Genomic DNA, 19604 nt, shown 5'->3' on the forward strand with positions numbered 1-19604 from the left:
GATGCTTAGCAGGAAGAGTGCTCTAGGCCTTTCTAGGACCCTCGCGCCTCAAGTCAGGATCTTTTATTCTTGCCCAGCCCTCCCAAGTGGCTTCTGTTAGAGAGTTTTCGAATTTTCTGCTTTTTTCTTGCCCCTCCTCACAGCAGCAACGTCTAGGAGGTTCTTCAGCTCCTCCCATCTCTCCTGTCACTGTGCTCCCATCTCTTGCCTGTCTTCTTTATGCCATCATCAGTGGGATATCCCTTCTCCCTAGTACTTTTCTGCCTGTGACTGAGAGCAGGGCCAGGTCACAGTGGTAGAAATCCTGCTTGAAGTAGTTTGGGATGAATAGATTCATCACAGAGTAGGCGCAGTATGTGCTTCAGTAAACACATTTGTACCATTCCACTTTTATACGGGACAGTTCCTGAGTCGGTCGGGTAACGGGCTGGAGATTGAAACACACACACACACACACACACACACACACACACACAGAGGGAGAGAGAGAGAGAGAGGGAGAGGGAGACAGACAGGTCATCCTTGAAACAAGAATGCCCTCTTTATTGTGTTCCAGGGCAGCTTATATAGGGCTCTCCTTGATTAATGGCCACATCCTAGCTCTCGGGATTTTTCAACTGCAAGCCCACCAGAAACCACTCCCCTGCCATCAGGCACTCATGAGGGTCTCGTGCTGCAAACACAGGAAAACAAGTTGTTTTCTCTGGAAGGCAGGGGGTCACAGGAAATCCAGGATCTGAGTGTCTTCAGTCCCCAACACACATTTAGACCCAGATACAGATACAGATACAGGTGTCAGGGCCTCACCCAGATAGAGGCTGTATTCTCCAACAAAGAGGAAGGAAACTATGTGTTCTGAGCATTTGGTATTTATGCCAAGTACTAGCTGCTATCTGTGGCTCTCCTGAAAAACAAATGATGGGGCTAAACCTGACCTGCAGGAAGATGCCCTCTAATTCCTGCTATATGGGCACCTCTCAGGGCTGTAGCAGGTGGGTTCAACCAAAATGAACTCTTTTTTTGCAGGGGGAGTCTTATGTTGTGCAGACTGGGTTTGCAGGGGGAGTCTTGTGTTGTGCAGACTGGGTATGTAGCTGAGGATGACTTTGAACCTCTGGTTCTCCTGCTAGAATTACTGATGTGCAACGATTCCTTGGTTTATATGGAAATAGGGCTTGAACCCAGAGGTTTGTGAATGCCATACAAACCCTTCACCAGCTGAGCTGCATTCCCCATCCTTGTTTTGTTTTCAAGGAGGGGAACTCTGAATTTGAAATCAGTTCTGCTACCTCATTGCTGAGGTTATTGGCTAACGTCACCCAGGCTTAGCAGGGGTTCTCCTAGAATACCTGCTACCTGTACTACTTACATCAGGCATCTTTTGTTTGCTGATGGAGGACACAATAGTCCTATAGCCAGAACAGCTTCAGTCGGGCCAGTGGGAACTCTGGCTCTGGGCATCTGAGGCCAGGTATGGCTGAGGTTGACAACATCGCAAAAGCAGAAGGCAACCAAGAACAGAAGTCTAACAAGAGGCCAGCCATGGAGGAGTGGATAGAAAGGTCTCAGATGGGCAGGGTTGCAGCCAGCCTGACTGGCAGGCAGCATATAGGGCCCACCTCTGAGGAAACCCAAGTAGGAAGGTGGCAACAAAATGAACAGAAACTGTGGCCTGGGGATTAGCAGTTTGGATAAGAGAAAATTACCAAAAGAAAGGCTCTGTGGCTAACACCCCAGGGAGATAAGTGGGGAGAATAAATTCACGAAGCAAGAGTACATCACCATCCATTAAGGAGCTGCAGTCAATAAGAGTAAATCAAGTTGTCTAAAAATATGGTCAGAGAAGTGGAAAACATCATAGAGCAATTGGAGATTGAAGAAACTTCTGGGGAATTTGGCAGAATTCAGAGTTGTAAGAAAAAATAGAGGAGAAAGGGTTAGTGGGTAAGACCATGGAGCCTGCATTCCGGTGACAGACACCTGGAAAAGAAAACAGAAGGATTAGTGATGTCCCACAACTCCATCGGAAAGATGCACCAGACAGAATGGGCATGGCATACATGCCCTGGATATAGGTAGGGAACTAGCACACCCTGCTCTTTGGCAGTGCCAGTCCACTCACCTGGCAATTTTCCACAGCTCCAGTGGAAGTCTACACACTAGGTCATAACGCAACCCATGCCATCTGACTGAGGGAGTAAAACAGAGGCTTTCCAAAGAAGCAGGTCTTGGAAATGTCCTTCATCTATTCTTTCCAGAGCAGCTTAAGTGTGTAACAGTGAGAGGTGGCTTGAACTAAGAAGGAGCATGCCCCGGCGGTAGCATTTTTATATGGTGGAAGGAGCTAGGGTGAGTGTCCAGGGATGTCGCTCTTCAAAGCTGTGGGGTCTTAGGCTGTGTGGGTGGCAGACACCTGCAGAACCAAGCAGACAGCTGTGTAAGAAGATCTGACTGCAGAGCTCTACCAGAGGATTAGGGCTGTGAGGAGCCAGCTCCGAGCAGTGCCAGGCTGAAGGTACAAAAGGAGGACACATTGCTGGAGGAGACCTTGTGGCACTTCGAGGACCCAGCTGGTGACTGCTTCCCAGGAAAAGGGCGTTGGCATTAGGAGGATGGACCTCTCGTCCTGAGTATATGCAACTCTAATAAATTGTGAGGATGTTCCTTCTGAAAATATGATTGCCTGTTATTTGGAAAAACATTCTTGTCCTTGAAGACCACTCTGGTTAGGATCCTTCAGGTCAGAAGGAAGCATCTTGGGGCTGAGAGGAGCTGAGGAATCAGAATAGACCCTTTTGGTCTTAATGTCACCAGCCAAGAGTGGTGGGAGTTGAGGCCATTGCCCACCTGAACGGAACCCCCGGAAGCCCATTCTCAGGGAAAGGGGGACTGACTAGTGCATTTCACCAGGGGTACTGGCGGGAAGGTGGTTTTTGGTTTTGTTTTCTTCCTTTATTTAAGTTCTCTTTCTTGAGAGTTTGTCACAGTGGTTTATCCCTGTATCAATGAAGGGTTTAAATTTATTTCTCTTTCTGAGACAGGATTTCTCTGTTTAACAGCCCTGGCTGCCTTGGAACTCATTTCATAGACCAAGCTGGCCTTGAACTCACAGAGATCCACCTGCCTCTGCCTCCTGAGTGCTGGGATTAAAGGCGTGCACCACCACCACCTGACAAGTTTATTTCCCTGATTAGCCTGGATTGGAGGCATTGGCTGATGCTCTACTTCTTAAGTGGACACCATCATGTGGTCAGCCAAGACTGTCCTGGGCTCTGACTGCAGGGGCCACCGGCTGTGGAGCTGAAGTCCCAGTGTGACCTGGGACTTCAGTGCCAGTCACCACCATATGTGTCAGCTTAGTACACAGCAGGCTCAGAGTGATTTTGAAATGATCCAGCGAAGGCTGTGAGACAACAGAGGCAAGAAATAAAAAAATGAACTACCCACAGGGCAGGAAACCCTGACTGCTCTTAGGGATGGAGAGGGAGGAGGAGAGGGAGTGGGGGGAGTGGGAGGGTGTTGGGAGGGGGGCGGAAATGGAAACTTTTATAATTTAATAAACTTTGAAAAAAAAAAGAACAAACCATAAGAAAAGAGTAGGGTCTGTGAGAGGAAAAAAGGCTAAGTAAAAGTATCAGAAGATAAGTTTTCTACTGAGGAGAAGTAGGTGGTGTAGATATACAAGGAGAATGGACATAGGGCCAGGGTATAAGGACATCCTGAGGACAGCATCCCCTTTGAGACTCAGTGGATCAAGGGAGAAGGGACAGGGGGGAGCAGGTGGCAGACATGTTTGCCAGCTCTCTTCCCTCCATAAAGGACGAGAATCCTCATACCCGAAAGGACAGCAGTGGTCCATGCCAGAATCTACATCCCATGAAATGACTTCCAGAAAAGCTTGAGCATGCAGAGCCACATCCCCTTCCTGGGACCCTGAACCTAACATGGCAGGAAATGGCATTAGTGGTAAAGCCAGACTTGCATTTGAGAGTTGCCACTTTGAGGGCCAAGAAGGATTAGAAGACTCAAAGCTATGGAGGGTTCTCATACCCATGTGAGGGGCGCACACCAGCAACAAAACAGCCACGTGCCACTTGGCTATTGAGGCTCGGTACTGGAGAGAGAGGAGGTAGCCTTAGAATCCTGTGGACAAGATCATGTGCATTCTGGCTTTCTCTCTATACAAAGATTGTAGGGGCATCTTACTGTCTGTCCTATACGGGCTGAGCCATTCCTGTACAAAAGGAAAAGGATCAGTTTCCAGTTCTTTTTATGATCTGAGAATTAACATTTACATGAGGATGCCCCACTTACCACTCTGCCTTTGTACCATCAGTCAGATGGCTTTAGATTGCATGAAGATGGCTTCGGCAGGATATGAACCCTTGACTGGTTCTAGAAGGTAGGAAGCACAGAGATTTCTGCCTCAGTGCCCACCCTGCCCCTGTTGCCCTGTTGTATTCTCTCATGGCCCAGACCCAGACCTGCGTCTTGGGCTCTAATCTAAGCCATATCTGTTGGACCTCTCATATGACTGCCCACAGCAACTCAGAGCCTCTGTTCTATCCACCTGTGTCCCCATTCAGGCGCCAAAGTACAGCCAAGGAAGGCATGAGTAATAGCCCTGCCATCCTGTGCCCATCCACATAGGCCTGGAACCTCTTTCCTGTTTCTTTTTGCCCTTATTCTGGGTCTGGCAGCCCTTGTGCTGTAAGGAGCATGATCTGGGGTTGGGGGCACAGTGCTTCCTTCCTTTGTTCCCAAGGTAGACTCAGGGGTAGGTTATTTCAGGGACATTGGGTCAGGGTGTTGGTGGATTGGCACCGTCCTGGGAGCTCCGAGAGAGACTGTTTTCCTTCCTTCCTAGTCTGGTCATCTGGTATAGGCCTCTTGTGGCTTCTTGGAGCTTCAGCTTTCACTCACCCTCCATTGTCTGCTTCTATTACGCATAGCCGTCTCTCCCCATCTCTTCGCTTCTCAAGTCAGGTTTAGGGCCACTCTCCTATATGTGACCTTGTCCTGACAACCTTGTAGCCACTCTGTTTCCACAGACAATACAGATTTGGGGAGAACTCTGTCTATCCTAGTATAGTCCATGGGTCACCACCTAACCAGGTGCTGGCCTAGGTACCATGCACACTGTCTTGGGAGTTCATGGGCAGCACCGGGGAGCCAGTGTGGGACATGTCAGGAGTTGCTCACTGGGTCTTCACAGCTCTGCAGCACTTCAGTGAAAGCACCCTGGAGTACCTGGCCAACCTGGACCAAGCCCCAGACCCCACAGTCAGGAAGGACACCTTTGCTGCCGACATCTTTGGCGCCTATGACATTCTTTTCCACCACTGGCTGCAGAGTCGTGATGCCAAGGTACAGCTATGATCCATCAGGGGCCAAGGCTCAGCCTCTGAGGCCTCCTTCTGCTTTTACCCCTTTTCTCTGCCAGGGTGGTCCTAAGGTGTGGGGGAAAGGACACGAGTTCCCTCCCTACAGTTGGTGCTTAGGAGGTGGTCTCAACCTGTTCTAAAGCTTGGTCATGAGACTTGGTCATTGCAGACCCTTTGGCATCCACTCTCTTCCGGAGACTATGTCCTACCTGGCCACCATCCGACCTCTTGCCATAGTTGCCCAATAGACGTACTAGTAACTAGTAGCCACCAGACTTGCTGCTAAACCTGGGGTTTAGAGTCATGAGCAGATCGGGAGGCCTTTGCTGTCTTTTCAGCTCCGGCTTGCAGTGGTGGCGGCTCTGGGTCCCATGAGCCACCTGCTTCCCAGTGAGAAGTTGGAAGAACAGCTCCCTAAGCTCCTCCCTGCAGTACTTGGCCTCTACAAGAAGCATGCGGAGACCTTTCAGATATCCAAGGTATTTGTAGGGAGGGAGGGGACAGCAACCCCAGAATCCCTCAAATCAGTCCCTGGGGAAACAACCCTTACTTAAAATTTTGTGTAGGGTTATGAGGTGAGCGGCTTCCACTCTACTAAGCACACTCGATGGGAACTTGCTCCTTTACCTTGCATATTTTTCTGTGACCCAGAAAACACCTTTCTTAATCTGCCTCCAAATTCTGGAGGTTAAAGTATAGCTTCTTCATTTGGGTCTTCAAGGACATTAGTGTTCTGGACCACATCCTGGAACCTCTCTTCCCTCTTGTGGAGCAGAACGTGGACTGAAGCCTTTTCCTTCCTGTCTTGAACAGAGCCTGGGACAAATTCTCGAGGCAGCTGTGAGTGTGGGCAGCCGCACGCTGGAGGTTCAGCTAGATGCCCTCTTGGTGGCTCTTCATGCTCAGGTAGGCTGGGAGATGAGTACTTGGGGCAGTGGATCTTGTGGGGATGGGCCCTTCAAAGTGAGTTGCCCAATGGGATGTATGATTTGAAGGGGGTGCTTCAGCCACACAGCCATGAAATGGGCTTCCTGAGCATCACATGGGTGTGGCCTCCAGGAATTAGGCCTGCACACCCAGAAGAGGGCACCAGATCTCATGATAGATGGTTGTGAGCCACCATGTGGGTGCTGGGAATTGAACTCTGGACCTCTAGAAGAGCAGCCAGTGCTCTTAACCTCTAAGCCATCTCTCCAGACCCTAGATTTATTTTATGTGTATGAGCATTTTACCTTCATATATGTCGGTTGTACCAGGTGTGTGAGTGCCCTTGGAGGCCAGAAGAGGGCACTGGGTCCCATTAGACTAGAGTTACAGATAGTTATAAACCACTGTGGGTAGTGGGAATTAAATCTTGGTTATCTTGAGGAGCAGCCAGCACCCTTAACTGTTGAGCCATCTCTGTAGCCCCTAAATACATAGTCTTAAATGATCTCAAGACATGTTATTAACTTGGCAGTGTGGTCTGGCAAAAGATCAAGAAGGCAAGAAATATTTCCAAAAAATGTATCCTCCCTCCCTTTCATATTCCTTCCCTCTCTTCTTCCCTCCATTCTTCTCTTTCCTATGTTCCTTCTGTCTCTCCTTCCTTTTCCGAAATAATGAATGCTTTATTCTAGAAATGATTGGTGTCAAGTATACTTTTCTAATAAAGTGTTCCTTGGGGTTTGTTTTATGCTGATAGAAGCCCAGATCTGTTCTCTTGACACTTGAGTGCCAGTTACATGTTGGTATGTTCTGTTTCTCCTACCCCACTTCCAACAGTAAGGGACTAACTAGAAGTTGGCCTCTGAGTCCCCTTTGATGATGAGGATGTGTGTCCTGCTGTCAAAATCTGTGCACCCTTTGATGATGGGGATGTGTGTCCTGCTGTCAAAATCTGTGCACCCCTGCTCCTGGGTTAGGAAGGGCTGGAAAACAACCTCTCTGGAGGACTGGGCCCAGTGTTCCACCCAGTGTCTTGTGACAGAGGTGTCCCCTTACTGGTCAGCTGCCTGGTATCCTTCTGTTCTACCAAGATAGAAATTATAAGTAGGCAAGATGCTTGTCAAGTGCTAGGCTTGGGCAGTTTTGTTTTTGTTTGTTTCATTTGTTTTTTTTTAAGATTTATTTATTTATTATGTATACAACATTCCTTCCATGTATGCTTACATGCCAGAAGAGGGCACCAGATCTCATTATAGATGGCTGTGAGCCACTCTGTGGTTGCTGGGAATTGAACTCAGGACCTTTGGAAGAGCAGTCAGTTCTCTTAACCTCTGAGCCATCTCTCCAGCCCTGGTTTGTTTTTTTGAGACAGGGTTTCTCTGTCTGGCCTTGGCTGTCTTGGAACTACCTCTATAGATCAGGCTGGTCTCAAGCTCATAGAGATCTGCCTGCCCCTGCCTCTTGAGTTCTGGACCACCACCCAGCTAATTTTAAAATTTAAATCGTGCATGTTTTTGTTTTGCTTTGTTTTTGAGACAGGGCCTTATGCAGAATAGTTTGGTCCTGAATTTATAGGAATCCTTGCCTCTGCCTCTCAAATGCTTGAATTCCAGCTGCGTACCACCACACCTGGCAGTGTGACAGCTTTTGTATCCCTCAGCATTTGACAGAAGCAAGCTACATCCTCTAGTATTACAGCTCCTGGGCCTGGGTGTGTGTCTTTCCGGCCCTAAAGTCCAGCTCTTTTGCCTCAGGGCTTTTTACTTTTCTGTATATCTTACTTTAACTGCTTCTCTTATCTGATTGTCTGGTGGCTGCCTGACTTCTGGCCGTGGGTGTCTCCCTCATTCTCTCCTCTCTTCTTTCTCTTGTTCATCCCTCCCTAGATTTCTCCTCCTATTTATCTTCTCTGCCTGCCAGCCCCGCCTATCCCTCTCCTGCCTAGTTATTGGTCATTCAGCTTTTTTTAGACCAATCAGGTACCTTAGGCAGTCAAGGTAAAACAAATGCTACACATCTTTACATAGACACACATACTTACATGGTTAAACAAAGGCAGCACAGACAAATTTAACATAGTTAAAGTAACATTCTGCAGCATGAACAAGTGTAACACATCTTTGCCTCATTAACATAATATTCCACAACAGGCCAGATGTTACACAAACTGGGTTTCTCTCAGCTGACTCAACAAATAATTCAAGCATCTTACTTATCCTTGTGATATAGCCGGAAGAGAGGTGTGTGTACCAATCCCAGCAAACTTGCCTTGCAAATGAAGGCTTATGTTTGGAGGAATCATAGAACTGACTCTTTATCACCCTTCATAGCCTTTCTTCTCTGATAGGCCACCAGGGGACATGCTTCCTCTCTGGCCCAGGTAGAAATAGTTGTGGGGTCATCTAGAGTTCACCAAGGCTTGTCTTAATAAAAAAGTCCAGTGTAAGCTTCGAAATAATCCTGACAGGTCTGTACCTTCAAGAGTCAAAGCAAGCAGCCATGTTGTATAGCTTTCTCAAGGTGTCTGGAGTGTTTATGATGGTCACTGCTGACATAAGGGTAGAATGGCTGTCTGTTTGACTGAATCATTTTACAGCAAGGGAGAATCCAAAAGTTGCCAGAAGTTAGAGAATCAAAGTGTCCCATCTTCCCCCATTAGGAGGGTTTGCAGTAAGAACTTACTGCTGGGCTCATGAGATGCTTCTGTAAGTAAAGGTGCTTGCCCCTCAAGCTGGATGACTTAAGTTCACTCCCTGGAACTCCCACAGAAAGGAGAGAACCAATTCCATTGAGTTGTCTTCTCTGATCTCTACAGCCATAGCACATATACACCTTCCCCCACTAATAATAATACTAAGTAAATACTTTTTTTTTTTTAAAAAAAAAAAGAACTTATTGGTGCTGGGGAGACAGCAGTTTAGCACACTTGCTGCTCTTCCACAGAATTTGAGTTCAGTTACCAGCATCTACATGTTGGCTCATAATCTGTGACTCTAGTTCCAGAAAAGCCAGTGATGGTACCAGGCACACATTTGATACACATACATACATGTAGACAAAATAAAACTCATATATAAAATAAAAATACAGAAATCTTTTTTGTTGTTGCTTGGTTTGTTTTTTTCGAGACAGAGTTTCTCTGTGTACTCCTGGCTGTCTTGGAACTTGCTTGTAGACCAGAATAAGAATTTCCAGCCTAAGTGTGGTGGCACAAGCCTTTAATCCCAGCACTTGGGAGGCAGAGGGAGGTGAATCTCTGTGAATTTCAAGCCATTCTGGTCTATATAGTGAGTTTCAGGACAGCCAGAGCTACAAAGCGAGACCTTGTCTCAAACAAAGCATAGGCTGGAGAGGTGGTTCAGTGAGTGGTTAAGAATGCTTGTTGCTCTTGCAGACAATCTGGGTTTGATTCCTAGTGCCCTCAGGACAGCTCACAGCTGTCTGTAACTTTAGTCTCAGGGAATCTAGCACCCTCTTTTGACCTCCAGGGGCACCAGCAATGTATTCATCTATTTAGGTAAAACACTCATACATATAAAACAGTAAAGTAGATCTTTAAGTTACTTTATTTTACGTGTATTGGTTTTCCACTTGCATGTTTATCTGTGTACTGTGTGTGTGCCTGGTACCCATAGGAGTTGGAAGAGGGCCTCAAGTCCACTGCAACTGTAGTTACAGTTGTGAGCTGCCATGTGGTGGTGAGAGCTGAACCCAGGTCTTCTGGAAGAGCAGCCAGTGCTCTTAACCTCTGAGCTGTCACACCAGCACCTCTTAAATTTTCTTTAAAAAACAAAAAGCAGCAACAATAGAATACCTTTCCAGTACCCCCAGGTGAGGTAGAGCACTTAGTCTGTTGCACAGCGGGGCCCTGACCTGCGGTGAGTCCATCACCATAATCTCTGTCCTATCTCCTGGAGCAGATTTGTGTGCCTGTGGAGTCCTCAAGCCCCATGGTGATGAGTAGCCAGAAGGAGGTGCTTCGTTGCTTCACAGTGCTGGGTGAGTGGTGGCTTCTGTGGGGAATCTCAGAGAACGTGTCTGAACCAATTGTCCTCTTTGTCCTTTTTTCTTATTTATTTGTTTGTTGTTTTTACAAGGTAGGGTTCCTTTGTGTAACCTTGGAATTCTGTACTGGAATTCACTCTGTAGACCAGGCTGGTCTCGAACTCAGAGATCTGCCTGCCTCTGCCTCCTGAGTGCTGGGATTAAAGGCATGTGCCACTACTGCATGGCTATTTTTATTTATTATTATGTTATTATAAAAACGAACAAACAAAACAGGTTCTCGGGGTCCTTTTAGCTCAGCTGGTCTTGAATTCACGATTCTTCTGCCTCAGGCTTCCAAATACTGGAGTTAGTTGCCTGAGGAGTGGTTAGGGCTTCAAGCAGGGTCTTGGTTTCAGCCAAAAAAACTCACCAGAGTAGTTTCTAGAAGGTTCTCATTGACAATGATAGAGGTCCAGACTAGAGGTCTGAACAGGGTCAGGGACTGAGTGCTTGGGAATTGTTCTCTAGCTGCAGACCAGCCCAGAAGCAGGAGGATCTCTGAGGGGCATCCCTTGTGAGCTCCCCATGAATTGTTGGAATAAGCCCACTGGTCCTGGTGACCCCAGATCTGAGCCTCACATGTACTGTGTGGTACCAACCCATTGGTATTAAAGCCCTCTGTGCTGTAACCCTTCCCTTTATACAGTCACTCCCAGAAAATATTGGGGTGAAATTGATGCCAGGGAGTTCTAGCTTCCTGCATTCCCCACAGTGAGTCTTTGCCTTCACTGTCCTGGGAATCTCCAGTTTCAGAATGACCAAGATATACAAACTCAGTCCTGGGAGCTTAGGGCACAAGCATGGAATGAGGAGCAAAGAGACTGTTAGAAAGTGTCTGATGTGCATCTTACCCTGCAGCCTGCTGCTCTCCTGACCGACTGCTGGCCTTCTTACTGCCCAGGCTAGACACCAACAATGAGAGGCTCCGTGTGGGTACTCTGCAGATCCTGAGACACATCATCAATTCGGCTGGTGAGTGCCTTCTGTGCCTGCAGGCTTGCCCCTGTGCCATGTGCAGCACAGAGTAATACCAGGATAATGTCCGCCTCACAGCTGAGAGAAGCATCCTGCTTTGAATTACTGTTCATAACAATGTTTTATCTTGGTGCTTTTCACAAGTGAACTTTGTCTTAGTTATTACTGCTCTGATAAGACACCATGACCAAGGCAACTTATAGAAGAAAAGGTTTATTTGGAGGTGGGGGATACGGGCCATGCACAAGCATGTGAAAACTGGGGCTGGCATGGGCTTTTGAAACCTCAGAAAAAGCCTGCCCCAGGGACACACCTCTTCCAACAAGGCCATGCCTGCTACTCCTTCCCAGACTCTTCTTCCCACCGGGAAGCATTCAAATAAATGAGCCTATGGGGCCACTCTTCTTCAAACCACCACAGACCTAGAGCTCCACACATGCTGTGCAGGTTTTCTGCCTCTGAACAATACCTTTAGCCCCAAGTTTCCTTCTTTTAAGTGAGATTTATTTGCTTAACAGTAAGCTTCGAAAAGATAATCACAGCAATACAGGTGGGTTTGTGTTTCAGTGAGTTTCATTCATGCCCCGTCGGAGTTTCAAAGTCAGTGACCATGGGCCACATTGGGAGGCATTTACATATGAGGTTCAGAAAGGTAGATCTTGTGGTCTGGAGCTCTTCTAGACACCATTCCTTAAGCCTTTAAGCCTGCATTCCTCTTTTGTTGTTGTTGTTGTTGTTGTTTTTCAAGACAGGGTTTCTCTGTGGCTTTGGAGCCTGTCCTGGAACTAGCTCTTGTAGACTATGCTGTCCTCGAACTCACAGAGATCCGCCTGCCTCTGCTTCCCAAGTGCTGGAATTAAAGGCGTGTGCCACCACTGCCCGGCAAAGCCTACACTCTTAAGCCTGCATTTCAGGCTTAAGGCACCAGATGTGGATCCTTGGTGCTTTTTTTAGGTGTGTGTGTGTGTGTTTGCATTTAAGAGTTCACAAGTGGGATGGGCTTCAGAGGTTAAGAGCATTGCTCTTTCAGAGGTCCTGAGTTCAATTCCCAGCAACCACATGGTGGTTCACAACCATCTGTAAGGAGATCTGATGCCCTTTTCTGGTGTGCGGCATACGTACAGGCTGAACACTGCATGCATAATAAATAAATAAATCTTTAAAAAGGAAAGAAAGAAAAAGAGTTCATAGTGGAGCTGGGCAGTGGTAGCACATGCATTTAATCCCAATATTCAGGAGGCAGAGGCAGATGGATCTCTTGAGTTCAAGGCCAGCCTGGTCTACGAGTGAGTTCCAGGACAAGACAGCCGAGCTGTTGTTATTTATTTGTTTGTTTGTTTATTTGGAGACAGAGTCTCTCTACATAACTCTGGATGTCTGAGATTAAAGGAGTGCACCACCATGGCCAGCATTTGACTAGATTCCTTCATCTAGCTGTGTGATGCTTTACTGATTTCATTACAGCAAAATGATTTTTATTGAAAAAGTAAATTCTTTCTTTAGGTAGGGGGAGCTTAGCATTGGTCTGTGACTAGGTAAACCTTGCTCATCTTTTCTGAGTTAATTCTTTTTTAAAAATTTTTATTTATTTATTTTTTTAAATTTCATTTTACATTCCAACCACAGTTCTCCCTCCCGCTCCTCCTCCACCCTCTTTTGCATCCCCCCCAACCCACCCCCCATTCACTCCTCCCAATGGGTAAGGGCTCCCATGGGGAATCAGTGAAGTCTGGCACATTAAGTTGGGGCAGGATCAAGGCTCTCCCCACTGCACTAAGGCTGAGCATAGCATCCCACCATTGGGAATGGGCTCCAACAAGCTAGCTCATGCACCAGGGATAGATCCTGGTCCTACTGCCAGGGGCCCATCAGATAAAGTTCAAGCTTCACCACTGTCTTCCACATATAGGGGTCCTAATTCAGTCCCATGGAGACTCCACAGCTGTCAGTCTAGAGTTCTTGAGTTTCCACAACCTTGGTTCATCTGTCTCTGTAGATTTTTCCATCATGATCTCGACCTCCCTTGCTCCCTTTGATTGGATTCCTAGAGCTGAGTCTGGTGCTTGGCTGTGGATCTCGCCATCTGGTTCCGTCAGTTACTGACTGAAGGCCCTATGACGATAGTTGGAGTATTCCCAAATCTGATTCTAGGGGAAGACCAGTTCAGGCACCCTCTCCACTGTTGCTAGGAATCTTAGCTGGGGCCGTCCTTGTGGAATCTTGGGACTTTCTTTCTCTAACCCCATAGTGGCTCTATCAAGATCTCTCTTTCATCACTCTCTGCTCCATTCCTCATGTTCTCATCTCCCATCCCCCCTTTACCGTTAATTCTTGTTTGTTTGTTTGTTTGTCTTTGGTTTTTCAAGACAGTATTTCTCTGTGTAACAGCCCTGACTGTCCTAGAACTCGCCCTGTAGACCAGGTTGGCCTTGAAATCACAGATCAACCTGCCTTTGCCTCCCAGGTGCTGGTATTAAAGGCTTGTGCCACTACCGCCCAACCTGAGTTAATTCTTCTATTGCATTATCACAAGCCCATTATTTCCCACCTGGATGAAGAATGAGGAAAGACTTTGGCAGTGCCCAGGGGCCACTAGCAGGTCTTTGAGGGGTAGCTTCCAGCTCAAGATGATGCTTCTGTTTTGCATGTTGTGTTAAGAAAGGGAAATTGTGCCGTGTGTGATGAACTGTGGAGTTAATCTCCAAGTTATTCATTTGCTTGGCTATGGATATGTTGATTCTTTCAGGTTTTTGTTTTTTTTTTTTACTGTAAAGACTGCTGTTTCCATTTTTTTCTGTGCACACTTAGTCGGATGTGTATCTTGAACCAGAAATTTCAGATTGTAGGTATGCATTGTTTTTCTAAAATATCCATCTTAAGCCAATCCTTTGCATCCTAGCCAGAGTAACTAATTTTGCAGCAAGCCGCTATTCAGCTGTTTTATGTGCCAGACTGTATCAGAACAAACTATCTTTCCCAAGATTATCCAAATCAGCAAAGTCCTGGTACGGGCAAGAATGGAGCACACAGGCATATACATTTCCTGGAGTCTAGTTTTATTATTATGTTGTCTGAGCCTATAGTCACCTCGTCACTTTAACACTAGGTAGCGCTCTGAACTCAGGTTTGCCTCAGTTCTTCTATGAACTTAAAGCCATATAAAATAGGACCAGGATAGCAACTTCAGGAAGATAAGGCTATCTATTGCTCCTTGAGAGACCGTAGTCATCTAAAGGTGAACTTGAATGAGACATTTTTTAGGCTTCAATATGAGTTTCAGGTAGGACACAGATTCATTTTAAATTTCTTTTAAAAATTCACACAGCACAGATGAACCTCTAGCCCAGTGAGCAGTCCGGGTCTTGAATGAAATAGCCTTATCATCTACACCTTTTTGTCTTTATCTATAAGATTCCAGGGACTAGCTATACTTAGTTTTGTTATTTATTTATTCATTTTTTGTTACAAAGTCTTTCTATATATCCCTGATTGTCCTGGAACTCACTCTGTAGACCAAGCTGGCCTCAAACTCAGAGATCCCCCTGCCCCTGCCCCCCAAGTGTTGGGATTAAAGGTACTGCTGTGCTCTGCTTGACCATTGATATTTTGTTTCATTTGATTTTTTTCTTTAATACAGGGTGTCAGGTATCCCAGGTTGACTTTGTGTTTGTTTTACACCTGAGAATGGCCTTGAGCTCCTCATCCTCCTGGGATTTGGGGTGTTTACCTTGCACTTGTTCTTATTCAGTGTTGGGGATTCAACCTTGAGCCCTATGTCTGCCAGGCAAATACCCTGCCAGCTCGGCCGCATCGCCAGCCCTGGTGTTATTTTTATTTGTTCTAAAATGATGTCATATACAGGTGGCATAATTCAGTGATGTTGAGCACAGCCCCACTGTGGTGTGGCTGTCACCAGCACTCTCTGTGAAGCTCCTTCCTGTAGCGCTGAAGCCATCCACTTCCTGGTGACTGTCTCCAGACTCTGTTCGCAGAAGTTTCATGGTGTTACCATCTTTGCTTCCTACCTCAGTTTTAAGGATCATGAATATTATTCAGCATCTTATACACTGCGCATTTGACACAGGTCAGATTTAGAATTTCTATTGCCTGAGCTTTTATAGTACACACCTCATTTTTCTGCATCTTATGTTATTACTACCAGGACTTGGTTGTGGTGGCTCCGGGGCAGGAAAGGAATGGCTCAAGAAGTATTTTAGAGTGGAGGTGCTGGGGCACTGGAGATAAGGCCATCTTTCTTTGAGGCCTCCACCCTCTGTGTTGGGCTCTTCCTTTTGCTGCTCTGGGAGCTTGTGTTCTGAGGGCCATGTGCCGTCTGGGTCCAGGCTCCTGGCTTTTGCAATCGGGATGAGGATGACATCTTCCATATTGGACTATCAATATAAGGAAAACGTGGTCCCAAGCAGTGTGTTACCTGCGTTGTGTATGGCGTCTTCTTTTCTCTTCCCTTTTTAACTTTTAAAGAAAAGATTGTTTGTTTGTTTGTTTGAGACATGGTTTCTCTGTGGCTTTAGAATCTGTCCTGGAACTAGCTCTTGTAGACCAGGCTGGCCTTGAACTCACAGAAATCCACCTGCCTTTGCCTCCCAAATGCTGGGAAGAAGGGCGTACTCCACCATCAGGCTGTTTATTTATCATATGCATGTAGCTGTCCCTACATGAACTCATGAGCAGGTACCCTTGGAGGTTGGAAGACATTTGATGCTTTATTGGAGTTACAAGTGATTGTGAGCTGCCTGATGTAAGCCCTGGGAACTGAACCCAGGTCTTCTACAAGAGCAGTCAGCACTCTTAACTGCCGAGCAGTCTGCCCAGCCTCTTTACTTCCCATTTTCTGAGACAGTTTTGCTCTAAAGCCTAGACTGACCTTGAACTCACTTGCTTCCTACGTCAGCCTCCTCAGCTAGCCTGGAGCTCAGGATCCTCCTGCCTCCTTCTGTTGGGTTTACAGGCACGTACCACATCCAGTGATAGCTATTTCATAATATCTATTTAAATTCATCATAAAAAGTGAAATCCACTATATAACAATATGGAATGCTTCACAAATTTGAATGTCGTCATTGCACAGGGCCCATGCTAATCTTCTGTGCTTCATTGCAGTTTCAATATATGTGCTGCTGAGTTGAGCACTTAGTGGCCATCTGGAATCTCCTTTTAAATATTAGGAGATAAGCCGAGTGGTGATGGTGCACGCCTTTAATCCCAGTACTTGGAAGGTAGAGGTAGGTGGATCTCAGTGAGTTCGAGGCCAGCCTGGCTTACAGATTTGAGTTCCAAGACGGCCAGGGCTGGTACACAGAGAAACCCTGTCTCGAGAAAGAAAAAAAAAAGTGTTAGGAGATAAAAGGTTGTGTTGCTGATTCTGAGCAAGGAGCCACAGCGACAGTCACCTGGTACGGGTGAGAGGTACCCAGCTACCCAGGACTGTTACGCCAGCTGATAACCATCTGGTGGCTGATGCCACTTTAGTTACAGTCACTGACTGACTTCCCAAAGTTTGAGCCACTTTTCTTCTGTCGCCTCACTTGCCAGCTGCTTAGCATTTTATTTATTTGTTTGTTTGTTTGTGTGTTTGTTTATTATGTATACAACATTCCTTCCATGCCAGAAGAGGGCACCAGATCTCATTACAGATGGCTGTTAGCCACCATGTGGTTGCTGGAAATTGAACTCAGGACCTCTGGAAGAGCAGTCAGTGCTCTTAACCTCTGAGCCATCTCTCCAGTCCCCTGCTTAGCATTTTAAAAGATATGTTTAAACTTCATCTATTTGTGTTTGTTTACTGTGGGTATGTGAGTGCTGTGAAGAGGAAGTAGACATCAGAGAATAACTTACAAGAATTGGTTCTCTCCTGTAATGTTGGTCCCAAGGATGAAACTCAACAGTCTTGACGGCCTTTACTCACTGAGCCATCTGCCCCACCCCCACCTTGGTTTTTCTCTTTTTTTCTTTTGTTTATTTATTTTTAAAAATTAGTTTACTTTATTTTTTATGTGCATTGGTGTGAGGATGTCGAATTCCCTGGAACTGGATTTGCAGACAGTTGTGAGCTGCCATGAGGGGCAGGGCTGGGAATTGAACCTGGGTCCTCTGAAAGAACAACCAGTGCTCTTAACCACTGAGCCGTCTCTCCCGCCCCTCTCTTTTTCTTTCTAAATTTCTTTTTATTATTGTTGTTATTATTATTATTGGTTTTTCAGGACAGAGTTTCTCTGTGTAGCCCTGGTCGTCTGGAACTCGCTCTGTAGACCAGGCTAGCTTCAAACTCACAGAGGTCTGCCTGCCTCTGCCTCCTGAGTGCTGGGATTAAAGGTGTGCGCCACCACTGCTTAACTTCTTTTTGTTATTTTTAATTATATATGTGTATGTCTGTTTATAGATTTGTGCATATGAGTGAGTGTACCCTCAGAGAGCAGAAGTGTCAGGTTTTCCTGGAGATGACTGTAAGCCACTTGACATGGGTGCTGGGAACTGAACTCACATCCTCTGGAAGAACAGCACATGCTCTTAATCTTTGAGCCATCCCTCCAGCACTCCCCCTTTAAATTCATCATCATTATTTGCTGAAGCTGGAGATTGAGAAATGAATCTTGAGTGTCTTTCGACTGTAAGCCACTGTGATTTAATATTTTATAGAAAAGAGGGTGTGATTTATAGAAAACACAATCTGAGCAGGAAGCAGAGCCCTTTGAATTCTGTTCCCAGGGGCTCGGTATTCTGCGCAGTCCCCAGCTAATGGTTAGGGTCCTTGCCCACAGCTCCCCTATATCTCTTACTGGTACTGTGCTTCCATGATGGCTTCTTTTGAATGAGCTAGAAAGCAATTCTTTTCAAAGGTGACTGTCTTAGAAAGTCAGCTACATTGAACAAGGCAAGCGTATTTGGTAGAGAGGACAAGGGCACATGCAATACAAAGAGCTTTTCCTAAATTCATATACAGAGAACTGAGCACTCTCAGAGTGGGGGCACCATTTTGCAGTGCATAAAAGACAGGATAGATGTCTCAGATGGTTTTGTCTGTGGCTCCTGCTTAACAGTGGCATTTCCTTAATTCCTTCGACCTGCTGTGGTCTGTGCTCTGCTTCCCCTAACCTTGCAAAGTTTGCAGCACACTGCATTTCAACGACATAAGATTCAAGAGTGTAGTTCTTCATTCACAAGGACTCTACAGAGAATTAAAAATCCCTTTTAACTTTTTATTGGTAAAATCTTATTTGGGATTTTTTTTCTCCTTCAGAGCATTTGGTCTTATGCCATGTCCTCCTTCTACAAGAGGACCAAGTGAGGCCAGGTCCCCTGAGGCCGAGACATCAAGGTAGATGTGGGTAGGATGACACTGGTCTAAGTCGGTAGGGACTAAGCCATCTTGTTTGTTTATTGCAGCTGCTCAAATGGAGGTTAAGAAGCCCTTTATACTCTCTTCCATGAGGCTCCCTCTTCTGGACACCAACAATAAGGTAAAGTGGGCAGATTAGCGTGGCCGTTGTTGACATAGACCAGTTAGTTTGGCTCATCACAAAGAGCCAACAGAAGAGTGGCGAGAACACTGGAAGTGCCTATCCTAGTCTGTGGGTGCAAGCAAGCAGAGAGATGAACACATGTAGTGTGAGCAGGCTACCTTTCCACAGTTAGTGAACCATTAATGAATCCAAACCACCTCAGAATTGGGACCTGTCATAGACCCAGAGGGCTCCAGCACCACCCTGAGGTTCGCTATTCACCAGAAGGACTCAGAACTCAGGCAGCTGGTATACCCCCCACTTACTGCAGGGATTGTTTAAATCAGATGGGGAGTTGGGTGTGGTAGCTCATGACTGTAATCTTAGCATTTGGGAGTCTGAGATAGGAGAGGAGCTCATGCCTATCCTGGGCTGCATAATTAGAACGGATCTCAAAAACAAAACTCAGCTAGAAAGCAGCTCTTGGGACAGAGTGCAGGCATGCCCAAACCTGCGGCTTTCCATTGCCTTTTATGGACAGGGCAGTAATGTGTGACCACACATAAGAGTATTGCCAATTAAGGTCATTCCTTAGTCTTAGAGTCCTGAGCCTTTGGCCCTGTTATGTGGATGTGCTGGGCTGTCTGTATGGCTGCACTCAGCCTCCAGCCCTTCTGTAAATGGGACTTATACCATGTGGCTTGCAGGCTCCTACCTGAGGCCTTCCTTTTACTGTGGGAGGTGACCCTGGCCCCAGATCATGAGACATTCTCACCAAGTAGAATATCTCAAGGGCTCCCAGGAGCCTAGG

At 46.4% G+C, this 19604-nt stretch overlaps 1 protein-coding gene and 1 non-coding gene across 7 annotated transcripts in view; one reads left to right on the top strand and one right to left on the bottom strand.

The window, feature by feature from the left end:
* Positions 1-19604, top strand: part of Mroh1 (maestro heat like repeat family member 1) — a 73137-nt gene that overhangs the window by 24889 nt on the left and 28644 nt on the right. For all 6 annotated transcript variants that reach the window (XM_048454556.3, XM_085679136.2, XM_048454557.3 and 3 more), the window contains 6 exons: positions 5216-5367; positions 5723-5863; positions 6198-6290; positions 10232-10310; positions 11217-11330; positions 18738-18811. In XM_048454556.3, coding sequence (XP_048310513.3) covers positions 5216-5367; positions 5723-5863; positions 6198-6290; positions 10232-10310; positions 11217-11330; positions 18738-18811 — 653 coding nt within the window. The remainder of the gene's footprint in view (positions 1-5215; positions 5368-5722; positions 5864-6197; positions 6291-10231; positions 10311-11216; positions 11331-18737; positions 18812-19604) is intronic.
* LOC125413481 (U6 spliceosomal RNA) lies at positions 16378-16484 on the bottom strand. The gene has a single exon (XR_007235952.1). It is a non-coding gene; the product is annotated as a U6 spliceosomal RNA (small nuclear RNA).

Source organism: Myodes glareolus, chromosome 19, assembly GCF_982192425.1.
Source record: "Myodes glareolus chromosome 19, mMyoGla1.1, whole genome shotgun sequence".
NCBI lineage: Eukaryota > Metazoa > Chordata > Mammalia > Rodentia > Cricetidae > Myodes > Myodes glareolus.